The 24,611-nt window shown below is 43.5% G+C and overlaps 1 protein-coding gene across 2 annotated transcripts in view; it reads left to right on the forward strand.

Moving 5' to 3' along the window:
- The window catches only part of LOC141158329 (plasma kallikrein-like), a 218,292-nt gene extending 200,790 nt beyond the window's left edge, over positions 1 to 17,502 (forward strand). The window contains exons 15-16 of one of the 2 annotated variants that reach the window (XM_073645367.1): positions 9,530 to 9,684; positions 15,889 to 17,502. In XM_073645367.1, the coding sequence (XP_073501468.1) occupies positions 9,530 to 9,684; positions 15,889 to 15,898 (165 nt within the window). In that variant the 3' untranslated portion in view covers positions 15,899 to 17,502. Of the gene's footprint in view, positions 1 to 9,529; positions 9,689 to 15,888 lie in introns of those variants that run through there. The other variant, XM_073645366.1, reaches the window with a different exon arrangement.
- Positions 17,503 to 24,611: the final 7,109 nt, after the last annotated feature.

A 24,611-nucleotide genomic window follows, 5' to 3' on the forward strand; every position in this document is an offset into this window, starting at 1 on the left:
AATTCTTTTTTGGATCTTAATCCTCAGTATTTGCTTAAAAAGCAATCCAGAGAACACTGTTTTTCTGCGCCATTTGCTTGTTGGCACTGCAGAATACAGCCAGGTCCTTTCCATATTACAGCGCTAGAAATCCAGCCATTTAAAACTGTGTTTACTCTGTCAAATGGATAACATATACGTTGTCAGAAAATACTGCCATTTCTGGCCTCCATTAAAAATTTCTTTCAGTGTGTCAGTGAAGCAATTCACACCAGCTTGCTGTTCAAACTACTTACCTACAGGCCAGGTATTTAAAATTCTGTTTTCTCCATCACACAGATCACATATACGTTGTCAGAAAATACTGCCATTTCTGGCCTCCATTAAAAATTTCCTTTAGTGTGTCAGTGAAGCAATTCACACCAGTTTGCTGTTCAAACTACTTACCTACAGGCCAGGTATCTAAAACTCTTTTTTCTCCGTCAAATGGATCACATATACGTTGTCAGAAAATACTGCCATTTCTGGCATCCATTAAAAATTACTTTCAGTGTGTCAGTGAAGCAATTTACACCAGTTTGCTGTTCAAACTACATACCTGTAGGCCAGGTATTTAAAACTCTGTTTACTCCATCACACGGATAACATATAAGTTCACTCCAAACTCAGTCATTTGTAGTGAGCGTGGAAGATACTGTCCTCCATTTAAAATGGGCAAGGCACGTGGCAAGGGATGGGGAACTGGAAGTGATGGTGATGGTGCATGCAGAGGCCAAGGACAAGGCCGTGGGCAAGCTGAAATTGTGCCACAACAAACACCCACATCTTCTCGCCTGACCTTCCTGTCCCAATTCTTAGGGGACCGCAGCACACCACTATTGAACCCAGAGCAGTGTCAAAAGATTGCTGGTTGGATAGCGGATAATGCTTCCAGTCACTTAGCCACCAACACCACCCTGTCGTCCACACGGTCAATTCTCAGTAGCCGTGAGTCTGGGACGCATATTCCTCACCCTGATCCTCCTTTCTCCCACCATGCCGAGTGCCCAGAGACAACTGATCCCATACTTGGAAACTCTGAAGAGCTGTTCACTTTTCCATTAATAGATTCGGGCCTCTCGCCCGGACCACTTGAAGCGGGGCAAGAGTAGATCGCATGTAGCAATGCCAAAATATTTGGGCAGCCATGGTCACACGAAGGTGACGGTGGGAAAGTGTCACAAGAGGTGGACTATAATGAGACACAATTCCCAGAAAGTCAGGAGGAGGACCAGGGTGCGGAAGTGGAAGACGAGGTGGTGGATGATATAGTGACTGACCCAACCTGGCAGGAGGACATGCAGAGCGAGGACAGAAGCACACAGGAGGAGGGAGGCTAAGCACCCCAACAGGCAGGAAGAAGCAGTGTGGTGGCCGCAGACAGAAGGCAGGCAACCGTTCACCGTGTTGCCAATACAACTGTTAGGTCTTCCCGAGTCTGGTTGTTTTTAAAAGACTCTGCCAATAACCCCAAAAAGGCCATTTTCACCACCTGCCAGGCCAGCATCAGCAGGCGTGGCAAAACGACCAGCCTGACCACCACCAGCATGATCAGGCACATGGCAGCAATGCACCAGACTTTGTGGGCTAAACCCCAGGGTCCAGGAACAGTGTCTGCAGGTGGCACCATTGCTTCTTCCGCTGTTGTGCATGCAAGCCAATCCCCTGTCCATGGTGCATGTCATTGCGCACTCTGAAGTAGCAGCATCAGAAAGCACGTCCATGTTCTTGTCCCGGCGCAGCGTTCAGTTGTCCATACCCCAAGCGCAAATATGCTGCCAACGCCCCACAGGCCACAATACTAAATTATCACATTTCAAGACTGCTTGCGCTCGAAATGTTGCCTTTTAGGCTTGTGGAGACGGAAGCATTCTGCAACCTGATGGCGGCAGCCGTCCCTCGGTACTCGGTCCCCAGCCACCACTATTTCTCCCGGTGTGCCGTCCCCGCATTACACAAGCACGTGTCCCAAAACATTAGCCGTGCCCTCACCAACACAATTATCGGGAAAGTCCAGCTAACCACGGACACGTGGACAAGTGCTTGTGGGCAGGGACGGTACATCTTGCTGACGGCACACTGGGTTAACATAGTGGAAACCGGGACCCAGTCAGACCTTGGGACGGAACAAGTCCTCCTGACGCCAAGGATTGCGGGCCCTAGGTCAATAAGGGTAGCCCCCAACAGTCTACAGCTCCTGCACCTCATCCTTCTCAGCGTCCTCCTCCTCTTCAGCCTCCATCTCCGAAATTACCACATCAGTCACAAGCAGAAGCACTGCAGCACTACCTCGGCCGAGCGGCAACAGGCTGTGCTGAAGCTAATATGCTTAGGTGACAAACCGCACAATGCTGAAGAATTGTGGACAGCTCTGAAAGAGCAGGCAGATCTGTGGCTCACACCACTGAACCTACAGCCAGGCATGGTCGTGTGTGACAATGGCCGGAACCTGGTGGCGGCTCTGAGGCGAGGCAAGTTCACACACTTACCATGCCTGGCCCTTGTGCTTAACCTCGTGGTTCAGTGGTTTCTAAAATCCTACCCGGAGCTACCGGATTTGCTTGTTAAAGTACACCGCCTGTGTTCCCATTTTAGAAAGTCAGCTACAGCTTCCGCCGCCCTTGTCGTGTTTCAGCAACGTTTGCAGCTTCCTGCTCACAGACTGGTGTGTGATGTCCCCACGTGTTGGAACTCTACAGATGTTGGGAAGGATTTGTGAGCAGAAGAGGGCAGTTGTTGAGTACCAGCATCAACAAGGCCGTCGGTATTCAGTTCAGACTCCACACATAAGACCTCAGGAGTGGACATGGATGTCAGACATATGTACCATCCTCCAAAATTTTGAGGACTCCACCAAGATTGTGAGCGGCGATGATGCCTTAATTAGCATCACCATCCTGCTTCTCTGTCTTCTGAAACGCTCTCTGGTCACAATCAAAGAGGATGCATTGCAGGCGGAGCACGATGAGATGGAGCAAGGAACCATACAGGGTGATTACACACAGCCAAGCCTCATCTCATCCCAACGTGGATTGGGTGACAATGAGGAAGAGGAGGAGAAGGAAGGACAGGAGCTAGTTTCATACACTATATACGGTACTACCTGCACAGCTGTCATACCGTCTGTTCAGCGTGGATGGCCAGAGGACAGAGAGGAGGAGGAGGAGAGCATCCTTTGGTGAGGATTTGGAAGTCTTGCCTGTTAGTAGTCTGGCAAGCATGGCTGAGTTTATGTTACGCTGCCTTTCCCATGACCCTCGCGTTCTCAAAATTTTAGGTGACAGTCATTACTGGTTGGTGACACTTCTAGACGCACGCTACAAGTAGAACTTTATATCTCTTATTCCTGAGGTGGACAGGTCTACAAAAATGGGGCTGTACCAGAAGGCCCTTGTTGCGGAAAAAATTCCCATCTGAAAACGCTGGCGGCGGAGTGCACACTTTGTTGGACAACCAAGGAGTACAGGCGAGAGAGACACAACTTCAATCCAGCAGAGGCACAGGAACACTGTCAAAGTTCTGGGACAGTTTTCTCAGACCCTCCCATCGCACAGGCCCTGAGGCGCGGGGTACTCTCAGAAGGAGTGCAAAGTTTTGGAAGATGCCAAGGGAGTACCTTGCCGACCATACCAACATCCTCTGTGATTCCTCGGTGCCTTCTCAACACCACTGAATGATAGCAGCGTAACATAAACTCAAATCCAGTGTCTTTTCTTGGGAGGTGTATTCCCATGCACCTTTTCACACCCACAAATGGGTATACGCTTCCTGATTTTGGCTATTTGCTCTTGTCCTCCTCCTTCTCCTCATCCTCCACCAGCCTATCACCAGGGTGACCATGGTCCGTGATGCAACACCCACATCATTTTTTTAAAGAGTGTTTATGATGCCCGTAAAAAATTTTTTTTATACAGTATGTTCATGTATACCCCCCGGGGTAAATGTTTGTCAGCCCATACACTTAGTGCATGGGCATTACAAGTATAGGAGGCCCACTCCTTTCTAATGGGAACATTTTTTTATGAGGCCCTCCAGTACGTCTCTTCCAAAGGACATTGAAGTGCCTCCAAATTTTTGGCAGCCCTTGCATTCACTGCATAGGCCAACACTATGGGAGACTTTCTCCTTTCTAATGGGAATTTGTCGTTACTGTGGCCCTGCTCTATGTGTCTTTAATTCCTTAGTGGGGTTTTTCCTAAATTTGGTCAGCCGTTGGACTCACTACATACCCTATAACTGTATAGCAGACCTTCTCCTTTCTAATGGGAACATGTCGTACTTGTTTCTGTGGCCCTGCTCTATGTGTCTTTAAATTCTTAGTGGGGTTTTTCCTAAAATTGGTCAGCCGTTGGACTCACTGCATACCTTATACCTGTATAGCAGACTCTCTCCTTTCTAATGGGAATTTGTATTTACTGTGGCCCTGCTCTATGTGTCTTTAAATTCTTAGTGGGGTTTTTCCCAAATTTTGGCAGCCCTTGCAGACCCTCTTCTATGTCTCTTCTATGTCTCTTAAAAGGGGTATTGGGTTGCGTCCAAATTTTTGGCAGCCCTTGCAGTCACTGGATATGCAAAAACAGTATAGGAGACCCACGTGTTAATAATGGGAACAACAAAGCATAGCTTGCTGATGGTTCTCTAACAATAGCGAGGGCCGACTGCTGGCCTTTTAAGAATAGTGAGGGCCGTCTGATGGCCCTTTAAAAATAGGCTTTATGACTTTCAGAGTCCCTCCATCATAAATAAAACAGGATGTGTCTGATGATGTGTCACACACCACATTGCCAGATAAGGTTGCAAAATGTTAAAATGCAATTGTCTTAAAAAATAACGTAAAAAAAACAAAATAGGATCTTTCTTTAGTATTAAAAACAGTGTCACCAATTTAACCTCAATGTAATCACATTGTTCATCTCATGCACCTCCTACTCCATCTCCGAAAAGACCACATCAGTCACAAGCTGACAGCACTGCAGCACTGCCATGGCCAAGCGGCAACAGGCTGTGCTGAAGATAACATGCTTAATGCTTAATTGACAAACCTCTCAGCGCTGCAGAGTTGTTGAAAGCTGTAACACAGCAGCCTGATCTGTGGCTCTCACAGCTGAAAATACAGCCAGGCATGGTCGTGTGTGACAATGGGCCGAACCTGGTGACGGAGAAATGACAGCCGGAGTAGATACGGTTTCCCTCTATGCCAGTCCTTTCACCGAGCTAAAGAATATGGCTGTGGTGAAATACAACTTCCACTGAGAAGCTGTTTCAGATTGAAAAACATTGTAGCCACCAGAGGATTTGATTCTGAGGGCTCACCTTTCTCCCCCGCTCAAGAGCCCTCAGAATCAAATCGTCTGGTGGACACAATGTTTTTCATGATAGCAGCTGCAAAGTTAGCGCTATCATGAACTCTCCTGAGGTAGAAGCCAAGGCACACCAGAGGATTCTCTGGTGGGACCGTGCAATCCTGCCGAGAAGCAGTCCTGGCTAAGAAATGTGTGGGGGAAGGTTCCCAGACACTCTATGGCTGCTTTTTTAATGCAGATCAGACATGCTTATGCATGTTATTTCCCAAACCGCATTGGAGATCAGGCCATTGCCCAACTCTGTAGTCATGAAATTAAATGCGCAAAGAAAGATGTGTGTGTGTCAAAGCACCACCGACAAGTGCGAGTTGATGTTGGACGGGCTGCCATTGCTTCTGCAGCAAGCTCAATTACAGGACTTCCTGGGAGAAATGACACCCAGGGTACATAAAGTTTCCCTCTATGCCAGTCCTTTCACCGAGCTAAATACAACTCTCAGCAAAAAAAGCTGTGGACTGGCTCTGTACCGTCCCTGGCCACATTCACCTGTCCACATGTTTGTGGTTATGCGGTCCTTCCCAGTAAGTGCACTGGGGAGGGCACGGGTAATGTTGTGGGACCCGTGCTTTTGGAAGGCAGAGACAACACCGGGAGACCGGGTAAAGACACTCGACCGCCGCCGGCATGAGGATATGAAAAGCTTCCGCCTCCACGAGCCTAAAAGGCCACATTTCAAGTGCAAGCAGGTGTCAAAAATTTGGCAGTATAGTATTGCAGCCTGTGGGTGGGTGGGTGGCTGCCTGCATACTTGCGCTTGCATTCCAAGGAATGGGGTAGGGACAACTGAACGCTGCACTGGGACAAGGACGTGGACGATGATTGTTGCAAGTCTGCAATGACAGGTGCATGGCGGGAGGCATCTTCGCATGCGCCAAGGATCACTTATGAGGGGCACACTTTTAGGCAGTGACCTGGGAGTCAGAAATGCTTCCAGAGGTCTTCCCCATGCTGTTCCCATGTCTTTTCAGCACTGTATGCATGTGTCTGATGATGTGTCACACACCACATGGCCAGATAAGGTTGTAAAATGATAAAATGACATTTCCCAGTGAATGCATTTGTCTTTGTTGAAAGCAATGCAAAAGTGAAAAAACACATCAAAAACGCTACGTGTGAACATAGCCCAAGGTGTGGAGGAGTATTTTTGGCTTTGGTTATTTATTTTGCCTTATATACAAGTCATTACCCTGGAAAGGATGTTCCTTAATATATTTCCCAGGAAAATCCATTTTGGTTTAGTTTTTGTATGTTTTATTGTGAGTCCGTAAAAGTGGCGTAATACTCTGACAACGTTGTTGACAGCAGTTACCTTGGAGTCAGAAATGCTTCCAGGGGTCTCCCTTATGCTGTTCCCCTGTCATTTGAGCACTGTTCCCACCGATTTGGGCAATTTTTAGGCTCTCTGCAGACCGCCGGGGGGAGCAACCTGAAAAATGCTCGAGTTTCCCATAGACTTACATTGGGCTCGTTGCTCGGGTCGAGCACCCGAGTATTCCAATTTGCTCGACCCGAGCAACGAGTACTCAAGCATTTTAGTGCTCGCTCATCACTAATCCCAACCCTAACCCTAGCCCAATGCTAACCCTAGCCCAACCCTAATCCCAACCCCAAACCTAACCCAACCCTAGGCCAACCCTAACCCCAACCCTAGCCCAACCTTAACCCTAACCCTAGCCCAACCCTAACCCTAACCCAAACCCCAGCACAACCCTAACCCTAACCCGAGAGTTTATTTTTTATGCCGTTTCTCGTGCGGTATAAGTGATTAGACAACTTTATTCTTCGGGTTGGTGCGATTACAGCGATACCAGAATCATATCGGGTTTTTATGATTGACAGCTATCACACACTAAAAGACCCATTTTTTTGTAAAATCTAGTTTTTGCATCGCTATATTTTGAGAGCTATCATTTTTCCACATTTTTGCCGACAGAGTCATGTGACGGCTTGGTTTTTGCGGGATGAGTTGCTTTTGTTATTGGTGCCATTTTCAGGCGCGTGACTTTTTTATCGCTTTCTATTTCGATTTTTGGGAGGCAGAATAAACAAAAACCAACAATTCAGGAATTTTTATTTTTTTTAATTTTTTTATGCTGTTCCGCGTGTGGTAAAATTAATAAGGTAGCTTTATTTTTCGGGTCAGTACATTTACAGCGGTACTACATTTATATTGTTTTTCTATGTTTTGGCGCTTTTACACAATAAAAGCTATTTTATAGAAAAAAAAATTTTTTTGCATCGCTTTATTCTGAGTGCTATAACTTTTATTTTTCGGCTGATGGCGCTGTATGGCAGCTTGTTTTTTGTGGGACAAGATGACGTTTTTAGAGGTACAATTTTTATTTATATTCGTCTTTTTGATTGCGTGTTATTCCATTTTTTGTTTGGCGGTATGATGATAAAGCATGTTTTTTTTCTTCATTTTTTATTTATTTTTGTACCGTGTTCACTAAAAGGGTTAACTAGTGGGACAGTTTTATAGGTCAGGTTGTTCCGGAAGCGGCGATACCAAATATGTGTATTTTTATTGTTTTTTCTTCATAATAATATTTATTGATGGGTATATTATATTTGTATTTTTGGTGGATTATTTATAATTTTTTTTTATATTTTTACAATTTTTTAAAATTTTTTTTTTCACTTTCTGACAATTTTTTACTTTTATTCTTTGTCCCACTATAGGACTTTCACTTTTTTTATTCTGGCTGTCAGCGCTGCAGATGCAGAAGATACTTTGGTCATGCACTGCGCATGACCAAAATATCTTCCTGCTGTCTGGTGACCCGGATGTTGTCATGACGACATCGGGTCGTCATGGCAACATCCGGGAAGCCACGGCAGACAGCACTGGAGACCTGCAGGAGAGGTGAGTATCCCGGACACCTCCCCTTGCCACCGCAATGCTGCGATCGACTTCGATCGCAGCATTGAGGGAGTTAATGTGCCGAGAGCGGTGCAGGACCACTCCCAGCACATAGCACCAGGTGTCAGCTGTGACAATCAGCTGACAGCCGGCGGCGATCACACCCGCACAGCTTGTGTGCAGGCGCGATCGCAAAGACATACTAATACGTGTCAGGCTCTTAAGGCCAAGGGCACAGATAAGTGTTAGTACGTCTTGGGCTTTAAAGGGGTTAATATAGGTTTATAAGTGTTTCAAGCAGTGTATGCATGGGGTATATAACATTTTAATGATTTTATAACCATATGCATGAATGGCAGACAATATTGTTTAGCATTATAATCTTTGTTAAGCCAGGCAATAATACATGTCATCTCCCTTTCCCCGGTTATAAGATCAAAGGAGATTATAAATTCCCCCCAATGACCACCAGTGATTGCTCTACTGATCATACCACCAACTAAAAGGCAGCATATTGAATATCATACTGTACTCATTGCACAATACAAACAGCAACTCATTGATGCTCTTTTGGCATGTCACAAACAACACTGAAAGGGTTTTCAACTCTTTAATTGTAAATGTTTAAAATACTCATCTATCAATCCCCTGCCACTTAGGGGTCACCTGTCTGGCCTTTGATTTTCCATAGAAGTCATGAATCGACAGCAATGAAAGAGAAGGAAAGGAGACCCGTGGAAGACTTGACTAGTGGTAAAGGAGTGGTAGTGGATTGCTAATGGAGTGGAGTGTACCCGGGCCATATGTTAAATAAAAGCAAAAGGTATCAGACCCCCTTAAAAGGGGTTATCTGAAGTTCTTATAGTGAATGAGTAAAATTGCAAAGTGATTGTGAAAACAAGCAACTTTGCAATTTAGCTATTATTATAAGTCCTTTCTGTTTTCCGTTTTCCAGTGGATAGCTTATTGAAAAGGTTACTGGCCAATCTGTGGTCCGAGACTGTCTGGTTAGGCAAGGAGCTGGGGCCGCTTGCAGGTTCTGTGGTTTAGACCCTGTGCGCAGCACTCTGATGCTGGCAAGATTGCTGGATTCCACAGCTGACAGCCTTAGAAAGTGCTCATTTCAGACCAGTGGTTTGAGCTGCCAATCTTCAGGAGCACACAACCCCCTACAAGCAGAAATACAGGAGGGAGAAGAGAGGCGTGCTTCTGAAGATTATGCATGAGAAAACATCTGTAAAATAAAATCAAAACTGATATACTAATGTTTCCTTTTTTATTCAAGGGTGATTCTGGTGGTCCCCTCAGTTGTTTAGTTGACAAGACTTGGTATTTAATTGGAATAACAAGCTGGGGTGATGGCTGCGCTCGTCCTGACAAGCCAGGAGTTTACACTAAAGTCACAGAATTTATAGACTGGATCGTACAGCACACAAAAATGTAAGCTATTTAACCTTAAAAATGTGGATTTTCACCCTCTTTCTGGTGAAGTGTATATAATATCATATCTCCAAATTTCTTATGTTTTAAATACTAGAATTCTCAAATATCAAAACTAGGATAGTTTGTCATAGCAATTAGTCAGAGTTCCTTAAAGAGGTTTTCCGGTCCAAATCGATAAGTCTGCAATCACTGTTAGAACCTTGCTCTTAGGTTTTTTCCTTTGCTGGTCACATGACCTTGTTGGCCTATTTAATCCTGCTCCGCCCTTCTGGCTTTGCTGGACTTCATTGTATAACTACTTTCTAGCTAGCCTGTGCTCTGTATCTAACTCTGTTAGTTTGCTTAGTCTACGGACCTCTATGTTCTATATATTTTGTTTGTTCGTCTGTCTGCTACTATTTCTGTTAGGAGGTGTCCCATTTTCCTCCCAGTCCTTAGTACTTGTAGGGATTCCTTCCCCACATCTATAGGTCTCCGTACAGACTAGCTTAGGACTTTAGCAGGTCTGATCGCAGGATCAGGTTCCCTGTTACATCGTAGGGATTCAGCTGAGTTCTATCGTAGGGACAGATCTCCTCTCTTTCCTTAGCTCTGGTAGCAGAACATAACAGTAAGTCCAGCCTGTAAATTCTCTAAGGAAAGATTTTTCTGTTCCATCATGGTGTCGGTTCAGGATTTGGCTCATCGCCTGCAGGGACTCTCTCTGGAGGTGGCCGAGCTCCGTCAGCACGTGAGTAACTGTCCTGGAGCACATTTCTTGGAGCCTAAGGTATGTTTGCCGGATTTATTTTTTGGTGAACACCGAGAATTTTTTTCAATTTTATTGCATTTACTTAGTGTAAATCTATTTAATAGCAAATAAGTGATGGCATTATAATCCTTGCATCTAATGGCCAGACAGAAAGGAAAAACCAGGATGTTGAGCAGTTCTTGCGTTGTTTTGTGGCAGACAATCAAGAGGGGTGGTCTGAGTTTCTGCCACTTGCTGAATTTGCTCTGAACAATCATACATCTTCTTCTGCTGGTTGTTCACCTTTTTTTTGTTGTTCTGGGAGACATCCGTCGTTTGGGTCGTTCTCCAAGTTGGGATCTGCCGTGCCTGAGGAGGAGAATTTTTCCGGTGATTTGGAGAGAGTTTGGACGGATGTGCGTGGTAATCTTCAGGAGGCCAACAGAAAATCTAAAGACTACTTTGATAGGAAACGACAGGAGGTTTTGTTCGCTGTTGGTGACATGGTCTGGTTGTCCTCTAGGAATCTGCGGTTGAGGATTCCTTCTAAGAAATTGGGTCCCAAGTTTGTAGGGCCCTTTAAGGTGCTTCAGGTTGTCAACCAATCTGCTGTTAGGTTGGAGGTTCCTACCTCCTGGAGAATTAATCCGGTATTTCATGTCTCTCTGTTAAAAAAAGCTGTTGTGTCGGATGGTGACGCCTCTGCCTCTGTTCCTCCGGTGGTGGAGGAGGGGGAATATGAAATTTCTCGCATCCTTAACTCTAGACGGTATAGAGGTAGTTTGCAGTATCTTGTGGCCTGGAAAGGTTTCGGACCCGAGGATAACTCTTGGGTGAGGTCAGATGATGTTTCCGCGTCCAGACTTATCAGAGCGTTTCACAGGAGATTTCCTGATAAGCCTGGTCCTAGGGGATCCGGAGGATCCTCTTAGAAGGGGGGGTACTGTTAGAACCATGCTCTTAGGTTTTTTCCTTTGCTGGTCACATGACCTTGTTGGCCTATTTAATCCTGCTCCGCCCTTCTGGCTTTGCTGGACTTCATTGTATAACTACTTTTTAGCTAGCCTGTGCTCTGTATCTAACTCTGTTAGTTTGCTTGGTCTACGGACCTCTATGTTCTATATATTTTGTTTGTTCGTCTGTCTGCTACTATTTCTGTTAGGAGGTGTCCCATTTTCCTCCCAGTCCTTAGTACTTGTAGGGATTCCTTCCCCACATCTATAGGTCTCCGTACAGACTAGCTTAGGACTTTAGCAGGTCTGATCGCAGGATCAGGTTCCCTGTTACATCGTAGGGATTCAGCTGAGTTCTATCGTAGGGACAGACCTCCTCTCTTTCCTTAGCTCTGGTAGCAGAACATAACAATCACTCTGTGTGACTGTAGACTTCTGAATCCCCCAAGCGCACGCACTGTGCACTCCGGGGATTTGCCGGTTTCTGAGCCAGGACCGGAGGATATATATGCGTTATACATGCTCCCAACCAGAGCCAGACTAGTGGACGTGTCCAGCCTCCCTCCCTACACTCGTATAGAGCGAGGTCGCCCCGACCAGTTGGCGTGGTCGACAAGAGGGCACGGCCTCACTCCATAACTGTGTATGGAGTGAGGCTGCGCCCACTGAACCGTCTCTGGCCTGGAATATGTATAATGCATACATACCTTCCGGTCCCGGCTCAGAAACCAGCGAATCGGGATTCATAAGTCTGCAGACTTATCGATTTGGACCGAACTACCCCTTTAACAATGAATGAAATCAATCCACAAGTAGCAAAACTATAGTACTGCTGGCAATGTTTATGTGGGATATATTGTTTATGTTGGCATTATTTTAGCATTATTTATAAGGGGCACTCTACTGGAACTATTCTCATTGGGATCACTTGGATAGAGATTTTAATAGAAACAGTTTGCCTTTCATTGTGAGGAAATGGCTTATAATTGTTGAAGAGATTCTGTAACTCATTCTAACGATGTTTTCACATGACTGCATTTTAGTTGCTGTTTTCCATTAGTATTTGTACGCCAAAACCAGAATTGTAACCTACTGAAAAACAGTGTAAAGGGAAAATTTGCTAATCTTGCAATTTAGTCCCTCTACTGGCTTTGGCTTACAAATTATGTTGTGAAATAATTGTCAAAATACATGTAGTTCCCCTAAAATTATACTTGTATATTTTTAAGAATAATTTAAATAAAAAGTCTACACACCTCTGTTGAAATGCCAATTCTAGATGTGCCATGCTGGTAGCCTCCTACCTGAAAGACTGAATGCTGTCATAAATTCAAAGGGTACTCCAAGAAAGAATTAGTTTACAGGTGTTCATATTTATGCAACCACATTATTTTAGTTCTTTCTTTTTATTTTTCTACCCAAAAGGTTTTCAGTTTATTTTTCAATTCTATTGTGAGTTCTGAAATTCTTCTTCTTTGTATAATTTTTTTAAATCACAAAAACCTGCCATTTTAACAGGGTTGGGTGGACTTTGTCCCCGCAGTATGTCCTAAAGAAGTTGATGTCTTGCCACTCTTAGACTTACGAAAGGAAAACTTTCATAGATATGTAGAGATACCACGGAAGTTATAATACATAGCTAGACAACTCTACTTATAAAATGTTTATTATCATCCAATTTTGTTAATGATGGATTTAAAGTGGTTGTTCAAGCATATAATATTAATAGTTTCATAGTTTTTAGCACATAATTATACATTTTATTTCCTCTGCCCAAATGCATGACCTTACATTTATCTATATTAAACTTCAACTGCCATTTTTCAGCCTAGGCCTCCAGCCTACATAAATCCTTCTGTAATACTAAATTATCCTCCTGTGTGTTGATTACCCTGCAGAGTTTATTATCATCTGAAAATGTTGTATTTCTATTTTATATGCCCCCTACAAGGTCTTTAATAAATATGCTAAAAAGAAGAGTGCCCAATGACTCCTATGACTCCTGTGGGTCATGTATTTATAATAGGGACTTGTCACCAATCTGCTGTTATTAGCTCTGGCAAATGCCAAAAGCATACAGTGAATGGAGGTGAAGCGCTCAGCTTTGTACACTGTGTAGTGGCCATTTTGAGATACTGCAACTCAGCTTCTATTGATATGAACAGGATCTGAACTGCAATACCTGCGAATGGCTGAGTGCCTGCATTCTCTAGCTACATCTGGCCATTACTAGTGATAACAGCTGAACAGTGTGGGAACCGAGCATCAAACATTCACTAATCAGATATGGTGACTTAAAAGGTCCTATACATATTACTTGAAAAGTAACCAAATTGACCTTTTTTGGTGGAACCAGCTTATCATCTGATTTGTATGGGGAACTTCTGATTCGCCCTTGTAAGATAATGTCAGGAGAGAAAAGGATAAGATATTTGCAATTTCAGTGCAAGATCCTTTTGTTTAAAGACTAAGTATATACTGCCTTCTCCTCTCTGCAAGTAGAAAACACATGAATGTTGATCAGAGCTGAGTGTTCCTATGCATGGGGGAGTTGGGATAAATAGCTATCTGCTGAAAGAACATTCAGCCAACATTTGAAGTTTTTGGGCCGACTAAAGAACTCCTCCTGTGAAGTTTTTTTTAACTAAATATTTGTATATGTGTATGTAATGAAGTGTGGATATATTAATATACTCACCTACCACCACCTTCTCCGGTATTCAGTGCCGTTACACTCGACTGCTGAGACCACAAAAAACACCTTTTGAAGTAACAGGCTGCCTCCCTCTCATAATAAACCCAAAAACACACATGACACATAACTCTTTGAAGGACAGGGTCGGCCACAGCTTTTTTTTTACCGAAACGGTATGTACCATCGGCTCTCGGAGGGCAAGTTCGTCTTCAGCTCCATACTCTCCAAATCAATAATTTTACTGCCAGCTGTGACTTATTCTATTCACTAAAACTTAGAAAAAATTATATCAATAAAACCAACATCTTAACATCCACCATAAGGGAGGGAGTGCAGCTCAGTCAGCAGGTACCGGGGAAGAGGCAGAACGGGACCAATATGGGGGTATTTCTTTTATGGGATGGTGCCACATTAGATGAAACAACAGGTGAAGGGGGGTGGACTATTACAGGAACGTTCCCACAAAAGACTATACTGGGATACTGGGTGAGAGGGTAAATCAGGAGAAAGGCACCCCTGGTTGCCACCACAATGAGCTGCACCAGAATTAACTCTAAAGGTGGGAAAATCAAATGAGGAATGAATGTTTAAACCCCTCACCTCCATACCCCTAGGCTCAGTAGTCAGGGACCCCTCTTCTATATGGCTTGAGGTCCTCAACTCTTCTCAGTGACATCACCACTCTTCAGACTCTCCAGGTCACGCTGCACTCTGTGTGACCTGGAGTGGCTTTTACAATGTAAGGCTATGGATAATTAGAGCAAGGCTTACATTATAAAATAGATGATCGGTTCACTCAGAGTGAAAGTCTGAAAAGCGGCCATGTCAATCAGAAGAGGATCTGAGCAGTGCTGGACCTTGGAGAAGGTGGTAGGTGAGTATATTAACACAAACACTCCACGACATGCACAGATACAAAGATTTATTAAAATATTTTCATGGGAGGGCTTTTGAAAGGATAGGTCATGAATATGATTAACCTGGAAAACTCCTTTAAACAAGACTGTATGTAATATAAAAGGTACAACTTCATTATAGGAAGTAAGTGGGTTTATTTAGCTAAGATAAGGAACAATAACAAGCAATTCCTGTCAAAATGTATTCATACCCTAACAAAATACTTGTATGTATAAATAGCCAGATAGGGCTAACCATGCAGAGATTAACAATGGTGTAAGTGTTCTGAGATCTCTGTATATTATCACCTAAGAAATGAACAGAATGTGTAATTAAATATATTAATTTACTGTTTTGTATCAAATCCTCTGCAAAAGGTATTATGTGTTCTTTACAGAAAATCTATTTCATACTTTATCATCAGGGTGTTTTAGACTTTTTAATATGTTATACAGTTGATGTTTTTAAAGTGGTTGTTTCCTTATTTCTTAAGGGGTCTTTTGAAAATCGGTATGAATAGTGGACTCACCACCTTCTAAAAAAGAGAATTTCTTATTAGGGTATATGAAAATATGATTTCTAAAGCTGATAACCTAATTAATAGTGTAGGAAAAAGGAATCACTGTTTATAAAACTATTTATGCTCCAGTTGTGACCTTTCCAGTGTAGATGATCAGCTTGTTTCTATTAACGGATTTCTTTTCTTGCAGTAGTTATTGTACATAACCAACTATATATCTTTTTTTTGTTCTTGTTGTAGTTGCAATATGAACTTAACCTTTAGGTCAGAAAAGTAACAAAAGTTGTCATAAGAACTTGTCACATTTTTCTAATAAAAATGAATAACAATAATACAATTTATATTTTTGGAGCATTGACATTGCCTGTAAATTATTGTCGTAACTGTAATGTAATTTGTTTTTCAGAATCGTTTAAAGAAAAATCTTAGCAAAGACATTAATGCTCCCCACCTGAGCCCTTTATTCATTCAATGTGTTGGAGCTACAGCAGTGACATACTGGAAAAAAGTTTGAGTTACAATTTTTTTAACTTTTTTTTATTTTAAAAGAAAATTTGTTTTTAAATATATTAAAGATGTCATCCATTCCTGACATAAAATATTGATGACTGATACTTAGGATGTTACCAATATTAGATTGGTGGCAGTAGAAAAACCACATCCAAATGGATGAGCTTTTATTAATTCTGGCAATAACCAATGTAAACACTGAATGGAGATGAACAGCATGGCTATAATCAAGGTGAAGCAGCTGCTACCGAGAACTACAGGTCAAATGTTATTCTCTTAAAGGGATTCTGTCTACACAGAATGACTGTTTAAATCCAATTACAGGTGCTCTGTGCATGCTTCTTGGCATGGCCAAATGTTTAAAAGGCGTCCGTCATCACAAAATGACTGGTCAAACTAAGTAAAGGCACTCTGTACATTATGGCAGGGCCCATTCAAATACTCCTTCCCACCTGCTTGTTTACCCTCAATCTCTACACCCCTCTTCTTTGATTGACAGTTCTGGCTTCATAGAAAACAAACAGGTGGTAAGGAGTATTTAATTAATTGGCCACAAGATGATGCACTGAGTGCCTGTACTTGGTTTGAACAGTCATCCTGTGATGACAGACTCCCTTTAATTGCATCTTCAAACTTAATTGTTTTTCCCCTTTCTCTGCCCCCCACCTCTTCTTTGATTGTCAGCTCTGGCTTCATAGAGCCAGAAAAGGGCTGAAATAGAAGGAAAACAAGTAAGTGGGAAGTTTCCCTTAAATGTTTCGCTACGCTAATGGTGCACCGAGCGCCTGTACTTGGTCTGAACAGTCATTCTGTGCTGACAATCTTCCTTTAAACTTGAGATGTTCTGCAGTAGCGGCCACTACACATTGAATGCAGTTATGCTATTCAATTCCGGTCAGTGTTTACATCCGTTTACTCTCAGAACTAATAAAAGCAGAATGGTGTAGCTGCATGTTGTTGAACCGCCACCAGTCTGATATTGATGACAAATCTTACAGATAGGTCACCACCAGTTTTATAGAAATATGATGTAGAAATTATTATTGTAAGGCAAGATAGCAGAGTTGTGATGTGATTTCGACATGGTCAAATGCCACACAAAAGTTGACTGCAACTACGGTTTTGCAATAGCAAACTGCTTTTGACAGTCCATTTTTTTGGAATGCATGTAATTAGAGAGTCATTACCATTAGTGTTACATGTTGATTTAAATGGTCAAAAAATGATAAACAAAAGAAATTGGCTCATGCAGTCAAAAAAACTGTTGTTAAAACCACGTTTATTCATGCAGAAACCACATGCTGTCCACAACATGCAGATTTTGCAATGCCATAACTGCTCTACCTGGCCTTACCCTCATTTTTTTGTTTTAATCGCTAATCCTCAATTATCTTATCCTTAATTATAATATTAAATTGCAAATTCATCATTAAAAAAACATCCTGCATTTTTGTTACTATAGCAGAAAATTATCCCAAGGGAAGCAATAAAAGTTGGCTTTTTTGGACTATGTTGTTTGGGGCCTCAACATTTTTCGGTTCAATTGCAGTCTCAAAATAAGATAAGATAAGCTTTTTTGCTGCTCTAAAAGATGTTCTTACAAATTGCCAAAAAGAACCTGAAGATATTCTGCATACAAATCATTTCAAAGAAGAGCCCAAATTGCTTTTAATTTGGACAAAAAAGAAATAGGAGGCTCGGGTGCAGATCTGTGCTGGAGTATGCATTTCCTAAGTAGCTACATATTATTCAAAGGTATTTATTGGCATTTATATTTATAATAAATCACACAGAATGGGCACAATGATGCTGCAGAGACTGGAATAGCGGGGGAACAGGGGGAGATTAGTATTTTTTTTTAATCAATGAGAACATTGTGGGGGTCATTATACTGTTTGGAGGGCTATATTGGGGCCAATTATACTATTTGGAAGGTTATGTGCAGGTCATTATAATGTTTCCTGACACAGACTCAGTGGAGAATCTATTAAAACTGGGACACAATCTAAACAATGAGACAGTCTCTCTCCCAGTGCAGTATGGCACTAAATAGAGTACTAGAATTAAAGAACTGGCATAAAAGCTCGTTAAAGCAGCCAAATCCAAAAGCCTCTCTGGTCGAGCTGTTTTGGGCGGTGTTCGAGCCGTTCGGCGAACACGAACAATTTGAAAAAAATTCGGCTGTTCGAGGTTATGTTCGATAACTGTTCGTGCACCAAAATCATAACTGGATTTTTTCTCAGTAACGCTGAAAATTAATGTTAATACGCAGTTTGAGTGTACAGCGGGGCGGGGGGAGGGGCAGGGGATGGATCTCTGCAGAAATAATGAAGATCTCCATTTTTTTTTCTCTTTCCCGCATTTACAGTGGGGAGGTGCAATCTGTCAGCCTATCAGCAGCGCACACACGGAGCGAAGTGCTTTTTTTCACACAAGCAAGGGCATGTGTCATTGGCAGTGTATGTCACATGTCCTTGCCCTATAAGACCCAGCCATTTTCCCCGTCGCCACCATTTTCTCACTGCTACAGCTGCGTGTTAGACGGCACCGCTGTTGCTGTGTGCGCTATACTTTGTTAATTTCAAGCCAATTTTCGCAAAAATCTACAGATAGCTTGGGAGTAGGGAATAGTTGTGATTGCAGTCCTTTAAAGGACTAGGTTACATCATTTCCTACGACTTTTATCAGGCAGGTCTGTGCTCTGAAATAGATAGGTTGGGAGTAAAGACTAATTGTAATTGCAGTCCTTTTCAGGGCTAGGTTACATCAGTTCCTATCACTTTTGTCAGGCAGGTCTGTGCTCTTAAATAGATAGGTTGGGAGTAAAGACAAATTGTAATTGCAGTCCTTTTCAGGGCTAGGTTACATCAGTTCCTATCACTTTTTGCCAGGCAGGTCTGTTTTAGTGCTGTGCAAGTTTTTTTCACAGCATTTGGCTAAATCTAGCAAAGCAAATCCTTTTTGGCCTCTTTCAGTGTGTGTTAGTCAGTGGAGTAGCCTATCTGTGTTGCAAGCTACACCACATGTGTATAGAATACAAATTTTTTTACTGCACCTAGTGAAGTAAAACCTTTTGGGCATAGCATCATTCTATTAGTCCATCTATACTAACCTCCACCAGGTTGCAAATTCAATATAATTTTTTTCTGCATCTAGCTCTGAAAAAATATTTCGGCTTGTAGCAGTGTGTGGGACTTGTTCTATTAGTCCATCTATATTAACCTCCACCAGGTTGAAAATTCAATACAATTTTTATCTGCATCTAGCTCTGAAAAAATATTTCGGCTTGTAGCAGTGTGTGGGACTTGTTCTATTAGTCCATCTATGCTAACCTCCACCAGGTTGCAAATTCAATATAATTTTTATCTGCATCTAGCTCTGAAAAAATATTTCGGCTTGTAGCAGTGTGTGGGACTTTTTCTATTAGTCCATCTATACTAACCTCCACCAGGATGCGAATTCAATATAATTTTTATCTGCATCTAACCCAGCCAATACTTTTGGGCTAATACCACAGTTTGGCCACTCAGCTCTGCTCGGTTCCCATCCCTTGTTTTTTGTGAAAACAACTCCAGAGTTGTGAATTAGTTAACAACCAAAATGAGTGGAAAAAGGCCTGGGCCTGCTGCTGGTGGAAAGGGGAATAGGCGCGTTGGGAAGGGAAAAAAAGGTTGTGTCCGTGGGGTAGGTGTTAAAGCAACAGTAACATCTGCAGAAGAAAGACCATCTTCCAGCCAAACTAAGATGTCTACTTCTTTTAGCGGACAATGTGATAAGATCCCTTTCTTACGGCCACGCCAATCGCTACAAATTCCAGATGAGGCACAAAAACAGCAGGTGCTTCAACGGATATCAAGTGCTCCTTTAAGTGGGCTCTCCTCCACGAACCCGAACGATTTGCAAAAAATTCGGCTGTTCGAGGTTATGTTCGATAACTGTTCGTGCACCAAAAGCGTGTCCTGCATGTCTGGCGCTATTTAGAGCACCAATCATGCAGGGATTGTCTGCCACTCACTGTAATGCCACAGCCATGGTGGTTGTGGCATTACAGTGATTGCCCAAATCGATGGGAACTGTGCTCACAGTGAAACACGAAAAGCCGGCAATTCAGCAGCGGCATACACCGGTACCCGACAATTTAGAACCGAAAGAATAGAGCATCACACATAGATTAGATAGATATAAACATGTCAGCCACATATATACGAAGTACAGTGAAAGTGTTGCTTACTGTACTTGTCATTTAGCGTAAAGGATTTATCAAAAAAAATAATAGTGTTTTCATGCACCGTCTCTTTAAAAAAGCCGGCCGGCAATTCAGCAGCGGTACCCGACAATTTAGAATAGAAGGAATAGAGAATCACACATAGATTAGATAGATAGAAACATGTCAGTCACATATATATGAAGTACAGTGACAGTGTTGATTACTGTACTTGTCATTTAGTGTAAAGGATTTATCAAAAAAAATAATAGTGTTTTCATGCACCGTCTCTTTAAAAAAGCCGGCCGGCAATTCAGCATCTGTACCCAACAATTTAGAATAGAAGGAATAGAGAATCTCACATAGATTAGATAGATAGAAACATGTCAGTCACATATATATGAAGTACAGTGACAGTGTTGCTTACTGTACTTGTCATTTAGTGTAAAGGATTTATTAAAAAAAATAATAGTGTTTTCATGCACCGTCTCTTTAAGAAAGCCGGCCGGCAATTCAGCATCTGTACCCGACAATTTATAACAGACAGAATAGAGCTTCACACATAGATTAGATAGATAGAAACATGTCAGTCACATATATATGAAGTACAGTGATAGTGTTGGTTACTGTACTTGTCATTTAGTATTAAAATAAAGGATTTATTATTAAAAAAATTGGCGTGGGGTTCCCCTTAATTTTAGTCTCTAGCGGAGGTTAAGCAGACAGATGGGGCAGATGTTTGAAGCCTGGGAAGGGGGTAATACCCACGGAGCTTCCCAGGCTACTAATATCAGCCCCCAGCTGAATACATAGCCTTTACTAGCTATTAAAATGGGGGACCCCCCCAAAAAAATGACGTGGGGTCCCCCCTAATTTAATAGCTAGCAAAGGCTAGGCAGACAGCTGGGGGCTGATATTAATAGCCCAGGAAGGGAGCCATGAATATTGGCCCCCTCCCAGGCTAGAAACACCAGCCGTCAGCCGCCCCAGAAATGGTGCATCCATAGGATGCACCAATTCTGGCACTTAGCCTCGCTCTTCCACGCTGCCCTGGTGCGGTGGCAGGGGGTAATAGGGCTGGGGTTGATGTCAGCTTATAATGCCAGCTGACATCAAGCCCAGGTTAGTAATGGAGAGGCGTCTATAAGACACCCCCATTACTAACCCCATAGTCAAAGTTAAAAAAAACACAAACACCCAGAATAAAGTCCTTTAATTAAAATAAAGACACAATTCTTTATTGTTCTAAATTAAACCATACTTACCATCACGCCCATTCCAGCTGAAGCCAACGATCTCCTGTAATAAAAATAAAATAATAAAGCAACCTCATCCTTACCTTTCCATGGTTCCCACGACAGCTTCAGCTCTGCTACATCGAGATGACAGGCTGGACCGCAGCAGAACACCGCCATCCAGCCTGTCATCCCGCAGACACTGAGAAGAGCAGGCTTGCTTGCGCTCCACATTGTCTCTCTGTGACGGCATAAAGATGAGCCGAGGTCATGTCCAATGAACTCGGCTCACCTCATGCACGTCACTTACAGCGTGGGAGAATTCTCACGCTGAAGCGCTGAGTGCAGGAGAATTTTCCCACGCTGTCAGTGACGTGCATGAGGTGAGCTGAGTTCATTGGACATGAGCTCACCTCATGCACGTCACTGACAGCGTGGGAGAATTCTCCTAAACTCAGCACTTCAGCGTGAGAATTTTCCCACGCTGTCAGTGACGTGCATGAGGTGAGCCGAGTTCATTGGACATGACCTCGGCTCAACTGGATGCCGTCACAGCGAGACACTGAGGAGCGCAAGCATGCCTGCTCTTCTCAGTGTCTGTGGGATGACAGGCTGGATGGCAGCGTTCTGCTGCGGTCCAGCCTGTCATCTCGATGTAGCAGAGCTGAAGCTGTCGTGGGAACCATGGAAAGGTAAGGATGAGGTTGGTTTATTATTTTTCTTTTATTGCAGGAGATCGTTGGCTTCAGCTGGAATGGGCGTGATGGTAAGTATAGTTTAATTTAGAACAATAAAGAATTGTGTGTTTATTTCAATTAAAGGACTTTATTCTGGGTGTTGTGTTTTTTTTAAATACTTTACTAGAAATTCATGGCGGTCATGTCTAATACTGGCGTGACCCCATGAATTTTGGGCTTGGGGCCAGCTGATAATACCAAGCTGGCCCTAACCCCTTTATTACCCAGTGAGCCACCGCACCAGGGCCCTGGATGAGTTGGGTACAGCGCCAGAAGATGGCGCTTCTATGAACGCGCCATTTTCCGGGGTGGCTGCGGACTGCAATTTGCAGCGGGGGGGGCCCAGAAAGCTTGGGCCTCCCTGCGCTGCAGATTCCAGCCCCCAGCTGCCTAGTTGTACCTGGCTGGACACAAAAATAGGGCGAAGCCCCACGTATTTTTTTTTTAATTATTTCATGAAATTCATGAAATAATTAAGAAAAAAAGGCCTTCCCTATATTGTTGTGTCCGGCCAGGTACAAATAGTCAGCTGGTGGTTGGGGGCAGCCCGTTCCTGCCTGCTGTACCTGGCTGGACACAAATATAGTGCGAAGCCCCACTTCAATTTTTTTTAATTATTTCAGGAAATTCATGAAATAATTAAAAAAAAATTGACGTGGGGCTTCGCACTATATTTGTGTCCAGTCAGGTGCAGCAGGCAGGAACGGGCTGCCCCCAACCACCAGCTGCCTATTTGTACCTGGCCGGACACAACAATATAGGGAAGCCCTTTTTTTCTTAATTATTTCATGAAATAATTTAAAGAAAATTGACGTGGGGCTTCGCCCTGTTTTTGTGTCCAGCCAGGTACAGCAGGCAGGAACGGGCTGCCCCCAACCACCAGCTGCCTATTTGTACCTGGCCGGACACAACAATATAGGGAAGCCCTTTTTTTCTTAATTATTTCATGAAATAATTTAAAGAAAATTGACGTGGGGCTTCGCCCTGTTTTTGTGTCCAGCCAGGTACAACTATGCAGCTGGGGGCTGGAATCCGCAGCGCAGGGAGGCCCAAGCTTTCTGGGCCACCCCCGCTGCAAATTGCAGTCCGCAGCCACCCCGGAAAATGGCGCGTTCATAGAAGCGCCATCTTCTGGCGCTGTACCCAACTCATCCAGGGCCCTGATGCGGTGGCTCACTGGGTAATAAAGGGGTTAGGGCCAGCTTGGCATTATCAGCTGGCCCTAAGCCCAATATTCATGGGGTCACGCCAATATTAGACATGACCACCATGAATTTCTAGTAAAGTATTTAAAAAAAACACAACACCCAGAAAAAAGTCCTTTAATTGAAATAAACACACAATTCTTTATTGTTCTAAATTAAACCATACTTACCGTCACGCCCATTCCAGCTGAAGCCAACGATCTCCTGCAATAAAAGAAAAATAATAAAGCAACCTCATCCTTACCTTTCCATGGTTCCCATGACAGCTTCAGCTCTGCTACATCGAGATGACAGGCTGGACCGCAGCAGAACGCTGCCATCCAGCCTGTCATCCCGCAGACACTGAGAAGCGCAGGCTTGCTTGCGCTCTACAGTGTCTCTCTGTGAGGGCATCCAGATGAGCCGAGTTAATGTCCAATGAACTCGGCTCACCTCATGCACGTCACTGACAGCGTGGGAAAATTCTCCTGCACTCAGCGCTTCAGCGTGGGAGAATTCTCACACTGAAGCGCTGAGTGCAGGAGAATTCTCCCACGCTGTCAGTGACGTGCAGGAGGTGAGCTGAGTTCATTGGACATGAGCTCACCTTATGCACGTCACTGACAGCGTGGGAAAATTCTCCTGCACTCAGCGCTTCAGCGTGGGAGTATTCTCACGCTGAAGCGCTGAGTGCAGGAGAATTCTCCCACGCTGTCAGTGATGTGCATGAGGTGAGCTGAGTTCATTGGACATGAGCTCACCTTATGCACCTCACTGACAGCGTGGGAGAATTCTCCTGCACTCAGCGCTTCAGCGTGAGAATTTTCCCACGCTGTCAGTGACGTGCATGAGGTGCGCCGAGTTCATTGGACATGAACTCGTCTCATCTTTATGCCGTCACAGCCAGACACTGCAGAGCGCAAGCATGCCTGCGCTTCTCAGTGTCTGCGGGATGACAGGCTGGATGGCAGCTTTCTGCTGCGGTCCAGCCTGTCATCTCGATGTAGCAGAGCTGAAGCTGTCGTGGGAACCATGGAAAGGTAAGGATGATGTTGCTTTATTATTTTTCTTTTATTGCAGGAGATCGTTGGCTTCAGCTGGAATGGGCGTGATTGTAAGTATGGTTTAATTTAGAACAATAAAGGATTGTGTCTTTATTTCAATTAAAGGACTTTATTCTGGGTGTTTGTGTTTTCTTTTAACTTTGACTATGGGGTTAGTAATGGGGGTGTCTTATAGACGCCTCTCCATTACTAACC

This window comes from Phyllobates terribilis, unplaced genomic scaffold, assembly GCF_046119375.1.
Source record: "Phyllobates terribilis strain yellow unplaced genomic scaffold, ASM4611937v1 Scaffold_1__5_contigs__length_1240528914, whole genome shotgun sequence".
Lineage (NCBI taxonomy): Eukaryota > Metazoa > Chordata > Amphibia > Anura > Dendrobatidae > Phyllobates > Phyllobates terribilis.